The sequence below is a fragment of the Hypanus sabinus genome, chromosome 4 (assembly GCF_030144855.1).
Source record: "Hypanus sabinus isolate sHypSab1 chromosome 4, sHypSab1.hap1, whole genome shotgun sequence".
Lineage (NCBI taxonomy): Eukaryota > Metazoa > Chordata > Chondrichthyes > Myliobatiformes > Dasyatidae > Hypanus > Hypanus sabinus.
Window position 1 is genome coordinate 75,103,095 of NC_082709.1, and position 18,334 is coordinate 75,121,428.

General features: G+C 43.6%; 1 protein-coding gene across 1 annotated transcript in view; it reads left to right on the forward strand.

Moving 5' to 3' along the window:
• Nucleotides 1-5,571: 5,571 nt before the first annotated feature.
• The window catches only part of cps1 (carbamoyl-phosphate synthase 1, mitochondrial), a 171,062-nt gene continuing 158,299 nt past the window's right edge, over nucleotides 5,572-18,334 (forward strand). Inside the window, exon 1 of the mRNA XM_059967443.1 lies at nucleotides 5,572-5,976. Coding sequence (XP_059823426.1) covers nucleotides 5,851-5,976 — 126 coding nt within the window. The 5' untranslated portion in view covers nucleotides 5,572-5,850. The remainder of the gene's footprint in view (nucleotides 5,977-18,334) is intronic.

Here is an 18,334-nt window from a genome sequence, read left to right on the forward strand (position 1 = left end):
GCCTTTGTGTTCTTGAAGCCTTGTCGGTCGGAGATGGTTAAGTTGAATTCCTTGAAGAAGAGTTGATAGGTCTGTTGAATAAATGTGAGGTTCTGGTGGTCAGTGCAGGTCAGAAAGGGCTCAGGGTTCCCCATATGTCTCCATTCTTCCAAAGCCTAATGATGACCTAGTGGCAGGTGACTCCTGGAGACTGGGTGGAGACTGGGAGGTGTCTGCCTGTGCAGGCCTGACAGCTGGCTCATGGACCTCCAGTTTCTTCAGATTTCTTGGACTCCATGGTCACCTGTGCATTCTATGAGAGGTCACACCCTCTGTTTGAATACCTGAAGAGGCTGCTATTCAAGTTTTGCTAGTAATGCTACTAATCTTCAGATACAAAAGCGGATTCTGTCATGGTCCCAATCATTTATTCCTTATCTTGCTCCTAATTTTCTTTGATTATGCCATGGTCCTGATCATCAATTTCCCATTGCTTCCTATTCTCCTTGATGATGGCACATCTGGTTTCCATCAAGAACTCAGTATAAGAACTCCAATGTCACAACCACTTGTTGCCAGTTCATTGGTCTTATTCCTGTGTGATATCTATGTTTCCTGATCACTTAGCACTGTTTGTTCTAAGTGTGGTTCCAGTTTCTAGGTTTACCTATGAGAATCTGTCCCTCTGAGTCAAGGCTCCATGTCAAGTCTCCATATCAGGACTCTGCGTCTAGATCCCTCCAGTTTGCTGTTTGGCGTTTCCACCTGTGTAAGCATCCAAACTCAATCTCCGTGCCTGTGTCCTGCACTTGGGTTTGCTTCAGTTGCAACAGAACGAACTGGCCACTATGGACCCAGTGGGCATGAAGACCCTGCAACAAGCCCTCACCAGCCAGGGCTCCTTACTGGGTCTGCATGATCAACTCCTCCGGGATGTCGTGGAGAACCTCCGTTCCCTGTCTGCTAACATAACGAAGATCGGTGATCAGGTGGACCACATATCCACTAATCTTACCGCATCCTCTCCTGGAACTCTGTCTAATCAGTCCAGACAGTCTGTAGTGGCAACCTGCTACCTGTCAGAAACACCCCCGCCAAGAGAGCCGCACGTATCTGAACCAGAACACAATGCTTGCGATTTGGGGAAGTGCCGGGCCTTCCTTCTGTAGTGGTCCTTGGTGTTCGATCAGCAGTTATCCAGGTACACCAAGGACAAATCAAAGGTAGCTTACATCATGGGGTTGTTGCCGGGAAGTGCCTTAGCTTGGGCTATAGCTGTTTGGGATAATTAGCTGGATATCTGCTCTTCATTCCCCACCTTTATTACGAAGATGAGAAAGATCTTTGACCACACCATCTCCATGGAGTTCCGGATGTCAGCAGCTGACTCAGGGTGGAATGACGAAGCACTCCAAGATGTATTTCGTGATGGTCTCAGCGACAGGGTGAAAGACAAGTTGTTGGCAAGATATGACACCAACGGCCTGGATTCCTCGATCTCCCTAGCCACCAGGTTGGACAATCGTCTCCAAGAACACCACAGGGAGAGATCTGGTCGTCCACCATCTTTGTCCACTCCACCGCACTCGTTTCCACCTCCTGCCAGAACAAACCTGTCCAGCTTCTGCTCCAAGAATAGCTCCCAGCCCGGCCATTTCCACCGTCCCAGGAGAGGAACTCGTGCAGCTGGGACAGAACCGCCTCTCATCCGCTGAGCAACTCCAGAGATTGAGTGCAGGTGAGTGTCTATATTGCAGTCAGTCCAGCCACTTCCAAGCTACCTGTCCCCTTCGGCCAAAGAAGGAAGGCTCATCAGTAGAAAAGGGGATCCTGGTGAACCAGAAAACATTCCCTTCCATTCCCAGAACCTGGATTCAGATCCTGGCTACTCTATGTTACAACAAACAATCCCTGCCTCTGTCAGCTCTAGTGGATTCTGGCGCCAAGGGCAATCTTCTGGATGAAGACGTAGCTTCCCGGGCCAGAATTCATCCGGACCATTGAGTACCCCTTTGGAAGCCCGGGCACTATACGGTAGACTGCTAGCTCGGGTCCCACACTGCACACCACCCCTGTCTCTAATTCTCTCTGGGAACCATCAGGAGCAGGTACAATTTAACTTAATTTCCTCCCCTCAAGCTCTTATAGTTCTTGGGTATCCCTGGTTGGTCCGCCTTAATCCTCACATTGACTGGTCCACTGGGAAGATAGCCAGCTGGAGCCCATTCTGTCACTCCACTTGTCTTCAATCGGCCCTGCCCCTGTGAAAGTCACCGCGACCTCGTCTGCCACTGAGACCCCCGACCTATCCAAGGTTCCAGCAGAGTACCACGATCTGGGAGAAGTATTCAACAAACAACGGGCTCTTTCCCTGCCTCCACACTGCCCTTAGAATTGCACAATTGACCTTCTCCCCGGGGTCCCTCCACCCACCAGTCGGCTGTATAACTTGTCCCAGCTGGAAAGGGAGGCAATGGAGGCTTACATAAATGAATCTCTCATGGTGGGCATTATCCGGACCTCATCCTCTCCTGTTGGTGCAGGTTTCTTTGTGGGGAAGAAGGACGGCTCACTGCTTCCCTGCATTGACTACCGGGGCCTAAATAGCATAACCATAGAGAACAATTATCCACTACCCCTTTTCAACTCTGCTTTCGAACCACTTCACAGAGCCACCATCTTCTCCAAGTTGGACCTACAAAGTGCCTACCACCTGGTCAGGATAAGAGAGGGAGATGAGTGAAAAAGAGCGTTCAACACCCCCCTTGGTCACTACGAATACCTGGTCATGCCATTCGGCCTCACCAGTGCCCCCGCCATTTTCCAAGCCCTGATAAACAACGTCCTTAGACATTTTATTAACCGCTTCATGTTTTATTATTTGGATGACATTTTAATCTTCTCCAGGAATCTTCAGGAACACACTCACCATGTCCGTCAGGTTCTGCAGAGGCTTTGGGAGAACAAATTATTTGTAAAAACCGAGAAGTGTGAATTTCACGTTCCTTCAGTCAGTTTCTTGGGATATATCATCGAGAGCGGGCAAGTGAGTGCGGATCCCGAAAAGATCCGGGTGGTGCTGGAGTGGCTAGAAATGCGACTCTGTCCCTCTGAGTCAAGGCTCTATGTCAAGACCCTCCGGTTTGCTGTTTGGCATTTACCACCATGTAAGCATCCAAACTCAATCTTCATGCCTATGTCCTGCATTTGGGTTCACTTCAGTCACTCATTGCAACAGATTCAAGTGATTGAGGGAAACTTCTTATCAGTCTGCTCCCAGGTCTGGTCAGGATGGCCATTGGTAGGTGCAGGTAGCGGACCGTGGAGGGTTCTGTCCAAGCCAACTGCATGTCCCACTTCTGAGGATACATTTGTATCAGATTGTCCCAGGAAAGGAAGTGCACAGTGCCTGCTGGCTCACTGAAGGCTTTCTAGGACAATGCATGCCACAGGGACTGGAGTGCATTTGGGACAAGGATAATGTTTCAATTCCAGAAAAGTTGCAGGGTCTTGTCTGAAACATCAACTGTCTATTTCCCTCCACTGATGCTGCCTGTCCCACTGGGTTCCCCCGGCAGAATGTGTTTTACTCTAGATTCCAGCTTCTGCAGACTCTTGTGTCGCCAATGTGTCTACTTGTTGTGTTGTTTTAAGTAAGTTTTCTTACAACAAAAAAACATGTTTGATACATGGTAAAGTTCCATATGACCATAATACACAGAAGCAGAATTAGTCCAATGGATGGGTCACATCTAGTCTGCTCTGCCACTCCATCATGGCTGATTTATTATCCCTCTCAACCCCATTCTCCTGCCACATGTTCCCTCTACACTCCACAACCAACCATCCCAGAAATAGTACTTTGAAAATGAGAATCTACAAATATTTCCCACATCTTTAAATACATCAGTACATTAGTTTAATGTGGTCTCGTGCACTGAGATACAGTGACAAGCTTTGTTTTGCATGCCATCCATACAAATCATTTAATCACATCAGTAAATTGAGGTACTACAAAGGAAAAACAATAATAAAACACAGAAAGGAATATTATAGTTACAGAGCAAGTGCACGCAGGCAGACAATAGTATGAAAGGTCATAATGAGGTCAGGAGTCTACCTTTTCATTCTCGAGAATTGTTCAGTAGCCTCATAATAGCAGGATAGAAGCTCCCATTGAGTCTGGTGGTACATGCTTTCAGGCATCTGTATATCCAGCCTGATGGAGAAAAGGCAACTTCCATGGTGGCTGTGATCTACATGCTCTACACTGTCTGGTTAACAAAGGCAGTTGGAGTGGGGAGGAACAAACAAAGGGATATGTAAACCGAAAAGAGAGTAGCAAAGATTTGTGAAGATGTGCGAGCAAGTTCTCAGGAGAGGTTGGCCAGCCTAAGTCTCTATCCTTTGGAATACAGGAGAAAGAGAGGGTGACTTATGGAAGTGTTTAAAAGAATGAGGTGCATTGATAGGGTGGTTGGTAATAGTCTCTTCCAGAGGCTAGAGGAGTCCAAAAACTGGGGGCATAAATTTATGGTGGGAAGTAAAAGTGATAAGAACAGTTTCAAGAACAGTTACTACTCCTCAACCATCAGGCTCTTGAACAAAAGGGATGACTACACTCATTTAAAGACTTGTTATTTTATGCTCATTATTTATTGCTATTTACTTATTATCTGCATTTGCACAATTCGTTTGCAGTTCCTGTTTGCAGTTACTGTTCTACGGATTTGCTAAGTATGCCCGCAGAAAAATAATCTCAGGTTTGTATGTGGTGACATGAAATTACTCTGATATAAATTTTACTTTGAACTTTAAATGGATCTGAGAGACATCTTTTTTACGCCGAGGGTGTTGAGTATATGAGAAGAACTGCCAGAGGAACTGGTAGAGGCAGGTACAATAATATCATTTAAGAAGCACTTGGAGGGGCGTGATTCAGAGGAATATGGGCTGATAATAAGAAATTGGGACTAGCTGGATGGGTATTGTATGGACTGGTTAGGCCAATAGGTCTGTATGCGCACTGTAAGTGATAATTATAACCTTTGGAATATTGCTGTTCTTTTCTTACTAATATAAAGTTTAAAACCACAAAAACGGTCTTTCTTGTACATTGAAGTGAACTGTCAAAAGATTCAGGGTCTGGACCCGAAACGCCGACTGCTCGCTTCTCTCTTCAGGCTCTGCACGACATGATAAGTTCCTCTCGTGTTTTGTTTCAAAAGATCCCACCTACCAACACGACACCGTTACCCCCCGCTCCGACTTCAAGCCTTTTTAACATTAAGGTGCATGCATTTGCGCAAATTCGTAATTTCGTTAAAAGTAAATTTTAAGTTGAAAAGAAATAATCCGGAATAATATCAATTATTTTCTGAGAACTTTGGAAAGACTTTGCAATAATCTGGTCAGTCATGTTTCATTGTGGAAATACGGTATAGATTTATTTATGTATCTTAACAGGTCAACAACGGGTTCATATTTCCAATGGAAATCTCCACAGGTAGGGTAAATCTGCTAATAAAGGCGCTGTTTGATTAGGAGAAATACGGTTCTGGCATCCCAGTGCGTCCCAAACGACTGAACGAATTGATGTGTTGTACGCAGCTGATACGATTTCATCAGTTTATATGAGAAACCCCAGATCGAAGTGGAGTGAAACAACCCAACGAGATACGAGGTCGCTGCTGATCAACCTTTAACGTCAGTCAGCCCGCCGGGTCACCCAACACAATAGTACAAAAGCGCCGGATCCTGACCCCAGTTAGTGGAAGTGGATGAGCTCTACAAGGGGGGACAGAAATAACTTCTGAAGACAATAAAGAAACTTTTGAAAGAAAGTAAATCGTTTGAATTCCAAAACCGATCATGACGAAGATACTCAGAGCGTGCAACTTGTTCAAATCCATTAAGCATGGCATTACAACCTGCAAGCTTGCACAGCGACCAGTATGGAGCTTGGAGAAAGCAGGAGTCAGATTATACACCGTCAAGGTAAATAGACTAAATCTGCGCATTAAAATTACATCGAGAAAATACAACTGTTAGTGCGATGTTTACTTCGTCTTCGACCAATTTGGAGTGAATGATAGAACTAAAGTAACTTTTCTCGCTGTATTTCGAACTAATCCCCTCTGATATGCAAGACAAATCAAAACGATGCCATTAATTAGAATTAGTTTGGGAAACGCAGTTCCGCGAATAGGGGAGTGAGACGGCGACAAAGTGATATGAACCGCGTGTTTGGCTTTGTGTTTATATGCTTCCGTCCTGGAAGGGTGGAAGCGGCTGAGACAGGGTTACGTTCCCTGCGGCTGAGCCTTGCTAGCCCTGATCTCTCGGACCACCCAGCGCCTTGGGCGACGAGCTGGTCCGGAGCAGCGCAGGCGCAGAAGCAGGCGGGGAGCCTGGGCCGAGGCGATGGCGGGCTTTGGTTTACGGGGGCTGGCGCTCTCTGTTACCCGGCGGCGGGTACCCGGGCATAGTATTTGTAGAATTTGTTTTTTGGGCTGACATTTGAATGCCGTCCTGTGCACTCGTCCCTGAAGCACATTGGTGTAGCGCTCACTCTAATATCGTTAGTTTCCCTCTTCAAGGATGTGCATGGCAACAAATATAATTGAGATGTGGCCACTTTCGGTTATAAATCTGAAAGCTGTTGAGAGAATTCTCCACTGTTCCTATATTTACAATTAGTATGTTAACCACTTTTTTTGAAGTGGTCTTTGCTGTGGGAAAGGCATAGAACCCGACCTCGCGAATTGGGGACCTTCAATAAAGTGAGAGAAGAGTTAGACCCAAAACTAATTGGATAGAGAGGAATACTATCGTAATTTATCAAAGTGATGCCCTACGTTGACGGAGATGGGGATTCGATCCTGACCGCTGGGGCAACGTGGAGTGTGGACGTTGTCATTGAAAAAGGATCTTATACAGGGGTATAGATACCACCGAATTAGACATGCCCAGCATCATCCCTGATGAAGATGGCAGTTTGTCATCGGAATGTCGGTTATAATCGATGTTTGTACCCGGCTGGAAGCCCGAGAAGAGCTTATTCGTCATATTGTCATTATTTGCCACTTTATTTCCTGTCAGTCACCCTATGTACAGCATGGCTCACTTTCTGGACACAGAATCTATGTATATAAGCTATCCAATGTATTTATGTTTATTGTGTTCTTTATATTTTGTGTGTTTTTATTTGGTGCTGTGTTGGATCTGGAGTAACAATTATTCTCCTTTACACTTATGTACAGGAAATGACATTAAGCAACCTTGAACCTTGTGTTGATTTCCTCTGGGTGCTTGGGTTTCTTTGCACATCCCAAAAATATGTGAGCTGATAGGTTACATGGTACTGTGAATTGCCCCTAGAGTGCAGGTGAGTGCGAGAATCCTGGGGAGTTGAAAATCTAGGATGAATAAAACAGAATTAATGTAAATTGGTGCTTGATTATAGCACAGACTCTACTTCCAAGCCCTCTCTGTGAATCCATGAAAACATGTGCAGGAATATTCTGCTCAGACCCTTGTGGCTGAACTAAAAACTGACACGATCTTGCTTCTCTATCCTCCTCCCCCACCCACCCATACCTCAAATGTCCAGGTATCTTTCACTTAGTTTTGAATGCAGTCTATTGTGCAGCCTCTGCAGCGTGATGATAATTTTACTGAAATTGATGAGGCATCATCTGTTGGGGGAAAGGTGTTAACAAATTCAAAAGAGTGCAGAAAGGATCTACCAAGATGTTTCCTGCATTGGGGGTCTGAGTCCCAAAGAGAGATTTCATAGACCAGTACTCCTGGAGAGCAGGAGATTGAGGGGTGTTGGTGGCCATAAATTCATCTTTAAATAGTTATGATGAATCATACAAGGTGTATGAGCATAAGCTCAGAATGTGAAGACAAGTAAGGAATTTCTGTTTTACATTTCTTGGCATGTGGCATGCACTACCCAACCCCGATTTCTATTGTAAAGGTACAGTACCTAGAATATCTGTGGTTAAGAAGCTACTCCCACACTGCTAATGGTAAGGGCTCCAGGAACTGGGCAACACACACCAAATGCTGTCAAAACTTTGTGTTAAGGTTTTCTTGCATCTCCTCACATTCTATATCACCTGAAATATCTGCACTTTTATTATGAACTTCAAAATGCTCTGTTATTTTAAACACTTGCATCAGATTTGTTTCAAAGAACTTTGCCTTTTCATCTGTCTAGCTACTGTGGTTGTGTTTGGACTCTAGGCCTGGCCATCGTGTCCTGGCCAGGATGTGGTGCTCAGAAGTTTTGTGCAAGATGTTGGTGAGGCAGCATCCAGAATATTGAGTACAGTTTTGGTTTAGAGGAATGTGAGCCCAATGGGAACAGGCTTAGTGGGATGCTTGGTTGGCATGGACCTGTTAAGCTGAAGAAGTTGTTTCTGTGCTGTATGCCTCTCTAACTAAGGCTGGCATGAGACCCTCCATTAGTTGTGATTGTCAGTGGCTGTTACGTCTCAGCTGTCTACGTGATTTGCAAGCAGTACACAAGCCAGGGCAGGTGTGATATGGAGAGCAAGCTGTTGCCTATGTAGCAGGCTCCCCTTCTCCAAGTAGCTGATGAAATCAAATGAATGGCAGAGACCACTACTGTTCGGCAGCAGCGACATCACAAGAGTTGCCAGTCAGCGATGAACTCGCCATAGGACTGCCTTAGGGACTCTAGCTCTGGGTTGACTCCCGAAGCCTTCCCCATGAGTGGGTATAGCCGCAAGGCTGTGGAGGTGTGAGATCAGAGTTTTCCTTTTAGATGAGCTGCTAACAACAGCTGTTGAATTCCATGTGCCCACAGTGATAGGTTTTAAAGCACCAATAACCGACCTCGGGCACTTCTGTCAGTAGAAGTGACTCCGATGAGCTTAGTATCTAAGTCACATATAAAGACTAGGAGCTGGACTCAGCTGTCAGAGGCTATTTGAGACCCTTGTCATTGGGAGCATTTAGTAGGTAGTGGGAGCTTATTCCCACTACCACCCCTCCCTCCCCCCTTAGCTCAACAATATTAAATGACCCAGGTTGACATAGCACTTCCGTAAATACAGCATAACATTCTTGCTTGGGTATTTCAGCTAATGTTGAGAAAGCTTGGGATTACATGTTTCTTTAACTTGTCTTGCCACTTCCTAAAGTGTCTCCATAGACCAGGTGGCCACATCATTAGGTTCCTCCTGTACCTGATAAGATGGCCTCTGAGTGTATGCTCGAGGTCTTCTGCTGTTGTAGCCCATCCACTTCAAAGTTTGACATTTTGTGCATTCAGCAATGTTCTTCTGCACCCCTCTCTTGTAATGCTTGAGATACTGTCACCTTATTCTTCTGTCTTCTCTCATTAACAATGCATTTTTGCCCATAGAACTGCAGTTTACTGGATTTTTTTTTTGCACCATTCCTTGTAAACCCTAGAGACTACTGTGCATAAAAATCCCAGAAGATCATCTGGTTCTGAGATACGCAAACCACCCTGTCTGGCACCAACAATCATTCCACTGTCAAAGTCACTTAGATCACATTTCTTCCCCATTCTGATGTTTAGTCTGAACAACTGAACCTCATGACCATGTCTGCATGGGTTTATGCATTGAGGTGGTGCCATATGATTTGCTGATCAGATATTTGCATTAAAGAGCAGGTGTATTTAAGAAAGTGGCCGCTGAGTGTAGATGTTCCTTACATGTTGTTTCCTTTAAATCATTTTCAGGATCAGCATGTTGCTCTTAAGAAGGTGGGGCGGGGCTGAGTCATTCACTTGAATGGCTAATTCTGGAGATACACATTCTAATGGACTTGTTTACAGTTCCCAATCAGAATCTAACAACCTCTCTCATACTGTGGTGCACAAAACACCACTTGTACTTGATTACAGGATCCTTAATGAACTTCTGTCTAGCCTGCGAATGCATTTCTTTTTAATTAGTCTTACTGATATAGAAAGTGGTTTAAAAAAATGTGGATCAGTCTGTCACTGTATAACAGTGGGGTACAGTACTTGTGGGGATGGGTCTGTCACTGTATAACAGCCTACAAGTTAACCTTTAGGGTGTTCTGCACAAGGACTCCCAAGTCCTTTGCATCTTTTTTTTTGAATTTTTTCTCCATTTAGAAAATAGTCTGCACATTTACTTTTTCAACGAAAGCGCATGACCATGCTTTTTTGCAACATTGTATTTAATTTGCCACTTTCTTGTCCATTCTCCTACTCTGTCTAAGACCTTCCACTGTCTTCCTGTTTCTTCAACACTATCTGCCTCTCCACCAATCTTTGCATCATCTGCAAACTTGGCAACAAAACCATCTATTCCATCATGTAAATCATTGATATACACCATAAAAAGTAGTCCCAACACCGACCCCAGCGGAACACCACTAGTCACTGGCTGCGAACCAGTAAAAGATCCTTTCATTCCCACTCACTGCCTCCTACCAATCAGCCACTGCTCTAACCATGCTAGTAACTTTCCTATAATATCATGGGCTCTTAATTTGGTAAACAGCCTCTTGTGTGGCACCCTGGAGAAGGCCTTCTGAAAATCGAAATATACAATATCCTTTGCATCCCCCTTATCTATCCTCCTTTTAATTTCTTTAAAGAAATCCATCAGGTTTGTTAAGCAAGATTTTCCCTTAAGGAAACCATGCTGACTTTATCCTATCTTGACCTACGTCACCATGTACTCCATAACCTCATCCTTAACAATTGACTCCATCTTCCTAACCACTGAGGTCAGACTAACTGGTCTATAATTTCATTTCAGCTGGCTTCCTCCTTGCTTAAAGGGTGGAGTGACATTTACAATTTAGTAGTCCTCTGGAACCATGGCAGAGTCCATTGTTTCTTGAAAGATCATTACTAATGCCTCCACAATCTTTACTGCTACCACTTTCAGAACCCTCGGGTGCAGTTCATCTGATCTGGGTGGCTTATGCATCTTTAGGCCTTTTAACCTTTTGAGCACCTTCTCCCATGTAATAGTAACTGCACTCACTTCTCTTCCCTGTCACCCTTCAAAACTTGGCCCACTGCTTGTGTCTTCCACAGTGAAGAATGATACCAAATACTCATTTAGTTCACCTGCCATCTTTTTGTCTGCTGTGATTATTTCTCCAGCCTCAGTTTCTAGTGGTCCTATATCCACTCTCATCTCCTTTATTTTCATATACTTGAAAAACCTTTTTCTATCCACTCTGATATTGTTTGCTAGCTTGCTTTCATATTTCATCTTTTCCCTCATAATGATTCTTTTAGTTGCTTTCTGTAGGTTTTTAAAAGCTTCCCAATCCTCTGTTTTCCTACTGATTTTTGCTTTGTTGTGTGCTCTCTCTTTTGCTTTTGCATTAGCTTTGACTTCCTTCATCAGCCATGGTTGTACTATTTTGCCATTTGAGTATTTCTTTGTATTTAGAATATATCTATCTTGCACCTTCCTCACATTTTTCCCAAAAATTCAAGCCACTGCTGCTCTGCTGTCATCCCTGCCAGTATATCCTTCCAATTTACTTTGGTCAACTCCTCCTTCGTACCACTGTAATTTCCATTACTCCACTGAAATACTGCTATGTCACACTTTCTCCCTATCAAATTCCAAGTGGAACTCAAACAAATTGTGATCACTGACTCCTGAAGGTTCCTTTACTTTAAGCTCTCTATTCACCTCTGGTTCATTATGTAACACCCCATCCAGTATAGCTGATCCCCTAGTAGAGTCAACAACAAACTGCTCTAAAAAGCCATCTTGTAGGCATTCAACAAATTCACTCTCTTAAGATCTATTACCAACCCAACTTTCCCAGTCTATCTGCATGTTAAAATCTCCCATGACTATTGTAACATTGCCCTTCTGACATGCCTTTTCTATTTCCTGTTGTAGTCTATTAGTCCACATCCCAGCAATTCTTTGGAGGCCTGTGTATAAATGCCATCAGGGTCCTTCAACTCTTGTAGTTTCTTAACTCAATCCACAAGGATTCAACATCTTCCAATTCTATGTCACATCTTTTTAATGGTTTGATGCCATTCTTTACCAGCGGTGCCACACCATCCCTTATCCCTCTGGTACAATGTGTAACCTTGGACATTCAGGTCCCAACTACAACCATCCTTCAGCTGCAATATCATGCCTGACAATTTGTAAAAGTGCAACAAGATCATTCGCTTATTTCTTATACTCCGTGCATTGAGATATGACACAGTAAGAAAAATGGGAAACTGAACAGAAACTTGCCCTAACAACTTAACCAGAGCAGACACCTCTTCTGAGCTGAATCCTCCTTTGCACCAAAGCCAGACTCTTCCATTCTCACCACTGGCCCACTCCCAACAATGGCTGCTCCACTTGTTCCTTTCTCTTTCAATTTTTTTATTGATTTTCATATATACATATTAAAAAAAACATAACATAATAATGAGTAAATTATGAATACAATAGACTTGAAATCACGTTGATAATAAGATAACAATATCCTATTAAACATCAGCAGAAAAAAATACCTTAATCAAGTCCATATGATTATATATGAAAAAAAAACAAAAATAACCATTAAAAGAAAAAAAAAATTGAAAATATGTGAAAAAAGTATATATTAAGAAAAATAAAACACTAAACTAAACTAACATGGGCAATAATAATAGTTTGCAAGTATATGATAGTGTCAAAAAACTCCGGAACTCCATACCTGAACATGAATAAGCAGAAAGAAGGTCTGGAAAAGGCCAAATTAATTCATATGAAAATGTCGAATAAACGGTCTCCAAGTTTCTTCAAATTTAATTGATGAGTCAAAAATAGTGCTTCTAATTTTTTCCAGGCTCAGATAAGAAATAGTTTGAGAAAGCCACTGAAACGTGGTAGGAGGATTTACTTCTTTCCAATTTTGTAATATAGACCTTCTGGCCATTAATGTTACAAAAGCAATCATTCGTCTGATTGAAGGGGAAAACTGATTACCATCTTCATTTGGTATGCCAAAAATTGCAGTAATAAAATGAGGTTGTAAATCTATATTCCAAATTGAGGAAATAGTAGTAAATATGTCCTTCCAGTAATTATGTAAAGTGGGACATGACCAAAACATATGGGTCAATGAGGCCACTTCTGAATGACATCTGTCACATTGAGGGTTGATATGAGAATAGAATCGAGCAAGTTTATCTTTAGACATATGAGCTCTATGTACAATTTTAAATTGTATTAAAGCATGTTTAGCACATATAGAAGAAGAATTAACCATTTGCAAAATTTTTTCCCATTTATCTGTTGATATATTATATCGAAGTTCTTTTTCCCATTCTTGTTTAATTCTAACTGATATTTCTGGTTGTATCTTCATAATCATATTATAAATAAAAGCTACTAATCCCTTCTGACAAGGGTTTAAGGTAAAAATCAAATCTGTAAAGTCCACCAAAGTTGAATTAGGAAAAGATGGTAAAACTTTATGTAAGAAATTTCTAATTTGTAAATATCTGAAAAAATTAGATTTAGGTAATTCAAATTTGTTGGAAAGTTGGTCAAATGACATCAAAGTATCTTCAAAAAAGAGATCACGAAAACATTTTATACCTTTCCTTTTCCATATGTTAAAAGCTTGATCTGTCCAAGAGGGTTTGAAAAAGAAATTAAGTAAGATAGGGCTATCAAGAACAAAGTTTTTCAAAGTAAAAAACTTACGAAATTGAAACCAAATTGTTCCTTCTGTACTTTAATTTACTCCCCTCTGTGTTGCACTCATGGCTGATTGGGTGGCTGGAATGACACCAAATATCCACAAAGCTCTCCTTTTTAAATGAGCGCCGCTGACCTGCGAGGAATCTGCTCGCTGTGAGCTGCTCCTTCCGCTGATTGGGCCACCAGAATATTCATGGAATTGAACTATAGTATAATCTCATAAAACTACTGCTGTGAGGTGTTGTGGCCCGTGGGGCAAAAATGCACTTTATCCATGTTTTTAGCTGTAATGGTGGTGTGCAGGAGAGCATCGCTGAATGCACAACATATTGAACCTTGAAGTGGATGGGCTGCAGCAGCAGAACGCCAAACCAGGTATGGCCACTTTATTAGTTACACTTCAGTACCTAATAAATTGGCCACTGAGTGTATTTTTTCTAGAGAAGGTGTTTTGATGGGAAGCCGGTATTCAGTGCCCCACTGCAATTACCCTTTGGTGGTTTTCTGTTTCCTTGAATTATTAGAGTCCGTGATGATGGTCATGTTGTTTGTCAGGGAGTTCTTTTCCATAGGCCCAGGGAAAATGATGAATAAACAGAAGCTAAGGGATCTTGGTTCAAGATAGTGTGTGCTCTTGAGGGAAGATTGCCTGCTGCCCTCATCTATCTAAAGGTGAGGGGGGTTCAAATGAGTGTTACACATTGCACCACATTACACTTTGGTGATGTTGAATGTTGTGACACTTCACACATAGGTGATAGTGCTGGTTTAATGTACTGAAACAATCAAATGTCTGGCTCTCTCTACAGCTTCAAAGCTGGTAGCACTTGTATAGCCTTTCTGTCTGCATGCTTGTACAAATTCAAAAAAAATAAAAACTTTAATGAGGTGTTGGCTGTCATCTCCAGAGCAGAAACACCAAGAGTTAGGTGTTTTGTGCCACATGAAGCTTTACTCACAGCTTTTGGTACCGGGAAGTGTTGGAGATAGCTAGAATGACTGTTGCCATAAAGGGACAGAAAATCAGTTCAGGAAGTGAAAGACCAATTAGCCATACTTGCAGTGGACAAGTGATGGAATTTTCACTCAAATAGAAATGTAGGAATTGAAAATGGTACCGTCAGTAAGGATTTTGAAAGGGTATGTCACTCTTGATCAATCATTGAATTATTTGGAGAACTAACAAAGGATAAAGGACATGTTGTAGATGTAATGTATTTGGATTTTTGAAAGGTCACTTGATAAGGCATTGCACTGACTTGTGACCAAGGTCAGAATATGTTTAGTCAGGGCAAATACCTGGATCGATAGTACTTCGACTACCAAGGACAAAAGAATGCAGGAGAAACTCAAATATACAAAGGGGAGGATGAGGTGCTCTGCAAGGATTGGTACAAATTCAGCTTTCAGAGTCTGGACTCTTGCATCTAATTTCACAATGCGAAGAGGTCAACAAGTTGGGCAATGTGATTAGTGAGGAATGTGTGTTACTAGTATGGCACTGATCCTGTCTTATCTCAGAAGCTAGCTGGACTTGGTCAGTGCTTGGATAGAAGTTTGCCCAGGAATGCCAGGCTTACAGAATTAAGAGAGGCTAGCTCTGAGCAGTGAACTGGTTCAATTCTTACAGATCTCCAAGCAGGAAACGGCACAAAAATCATTTTGATGCAATTGTGCCTCCACACTGTTTTATTGAATGGCATCAAACACACAAGACTGATAAGAAAGAATATTTACTGAAAATGGGGGGTGAAGAGAAACTAGATGAGACATTCACGGTGAATCTATGCATACATGTCAGAATCCTGAATTTAATAATATTATGGGAGCTTGATTAGGGGGCCCATAAGTGAGATTCTCATACCTTGGAAACAACTTGTAGTGTGCTAATTCACAGGATGACATTAATAAACTTGCAGCTTTGCTGTGTTCTGCTAGTGAAACGTGACCATTTTGGTCGGCTACATGCTCCTTCTTTAAAGATAGTAGATGTACTTAAATGTCAGAGCAGCAGAGGATTCAAAAGTTATTGATATATGCATGCTATCAGAGCTGTAGGGCTAGGGGGCTAGGCTCTTCTCACTAGGAAAGTGGAGCTGGGAGTGGTGTTGAGGGTGGCTGTCCTGGTCATTAAGAATGTTTTCATAGAGCAGCCACAAAGGAAGTACTTTTACTTATCTGAGAAATGATGTGCTGGCATTAGAGATGGTCCAGATGAGGTTCATGAGGATGATCCCAGGAGACTCTGGCATTTTACTGGATGACTGGAAAATTGCAAATGTTACTTCGCCATTTAAGAAGGGTGGGAGGCAGCAGAAAGGAAACTATAGACCTGTCAGCCTGACATCAGTGGTTGGGAAGTTGTTAGAATCAATTGATAGGGATGAAATTATGGAATACCTGGAGGCACATGACAAGATAGGCCAAACCCAGCTTGGTTCCCTGAAAGGAAAATCCTGCCTGAATAACATACTGCAATTTTTTGAGGAAATTACAAGCAGGGTAGACAAAGGAGATGTAGTAAATGTGGTGTACTTGGATTTTCAGAAGGCCTTTGACCAGGTGCTGGCAGAAAACAGAGAGTGGGAATAAAGGGATCCTATTCTGGCTAGCTGCCGATTACCAGTGGGGTTCCACAGAGGTTGGTGTTGGGACCACTGCTTTTTATGATATATGTCAATGATTTGGACTATGGGATTAATGGATTTATAGCTAAATTAGCCAATGATACAAAGATAGGTGGAGAAGCGGGTAATGTTGAGGAAACAGAGAGCAAACACGAAGAAATCTGCAGATGCTGGAAATTCAAACAACAATACACACAAAATGCTGGTGGAACACAGCAGGCCAGGCAGCATCTATAGGGAGAAGCGCTGTCGACGTTTCAGGCCGAGACCATTCGTCAGGACTAACCGAAAGGAAAGATGGTAAGAGATTTGAAAGTAATAGGGGAGGGGGAAATGCGAAATGATAGTAGTAGACTGGAGGGGGTGGGCTGAAGCGAAGAGCTGGGAAAGGTGATTGGTGAAAGTGATACAGAGCTGGAGAAGGGAAAGGATCATGGGACGGGAGGCCTCTGGAGAAAGGAAGGGTGGGGGGGGGGGGAGAAGCACCAGAGGTAGATGGAGAACAGGCAAATAGCTAAATATGTCAGGGATGGGGTAAGAAGGGGAGGAGGGGCATTAACAGAAGTTAGAGAAGTCAATGTTCATGCCATCAGGTTGGAGGCTACCCAGCCGGTATATAAGGTGTTGTTCCTCCAACCTGAGTTTGGATTCATTTTGTCAATAGAGGAGGCCATGGATAGACATATCAGAATGGGAATGGGATGTGGAATAAAAACATGTGGCCACTGGGAGATCCTGCTTTTTCTGGCGGACCAAGCGTGTGTTCAGTGAAACAGTCTCCTAGTCTCCATCGGGTCTCACCAATATTTAAAAGGCCACACTGGGAGCACCGGACGCAGTATACCACACCAGCCGACTCACAGGTGAAGTGTCGTCTCACCTGGAAGGACTGTCTGGGGCCCTGAATGGTGGTGAGGGAGGAAGTGTAAGGGCATGTGTAGCACTTGTTCTGTTTACAAGGATAAGTGCCAGGAGGGAGATTGGTGTGAAGGGATGGGGGGGACGAGTGGATAAGGGAGTTGTGTAGGGAGCGATCCCTGCGAAAAGCAGAAAGGGGGGGGGGGAGGGAAAAATGTGTTTGGTAGTGTGATCCCGTTGGAGGTGGCGGAAGTTACGGGGAATTATACGTTGGACCTGGAGGCTGGTGGGGTGGTAGGTAAGGACAAGGGGAACCCTATCCCAAGTGGGGTGGTGGGTGGATGGGGTAAGGGCAGATGTGCGGGAAATGGGAGAGATGCATTTCAGAGCAGAGTTGATGGTGGACGAAGGGAAGCCCCTTTGTTTAAAAAAGGAAGACGTCTCCTTTGTCCTGGAATGAAAAGCCTCATCCTGAGAGCAGATGCGGCGTAGACGGAGGAATTGTGAGAAGGGGATAGCATTTTTGCAAGAGACAGTGTGGGAAGAGGAATAGTCCAGGTAGCTGTGAGAGTCTGTAGGCTTATAGTAGATATCAGTAGATAGGCCATCTCCAGAGATGGAGACAGAAAGATCAAGAAAGGGGAGGGAGGTGTCAGAAATGGACCAGGTAAATTTGAGGGCAGGGTGAAAGTTGGAGGCAAAGTTATCAGATCCCATCGTCAGCTCCTGGGCCCTCAGAGGCTCCATCTTCCTCTCACCCCAACCCCCACCTCTTTCTGCTTTTCGCAGGGATCGCTCCCTACGCGACTCCCTTGTCCACTCGTTTCCCCCCCCCCCCCCCCCCCCCCCCATTCCTTCCCATCGATCTCCCTCCTGGCACTTAACGTTATAAATGGAACAAGTGCTACACCTGCCCTTACACTTCCTCCCTCACCACCATTCAGGGCCCTAGACAGTCCTTCCAGGTGAGGTGACACTTCACCTGTGAATGTAACTCTCCTGCACTACACAGTGTAATTCAATGGTCCCCAACCAGGTAACAATATGAGTCAGTTGCATCTTTCCTCATCCCCTGTCACAGCCACTGTTGAACTTGAACTCACGCAAGGTCATCAGTCGCCTAAACGCTAGTGTTCGCCTCGTGCGGCCGGCGGGAAGTGC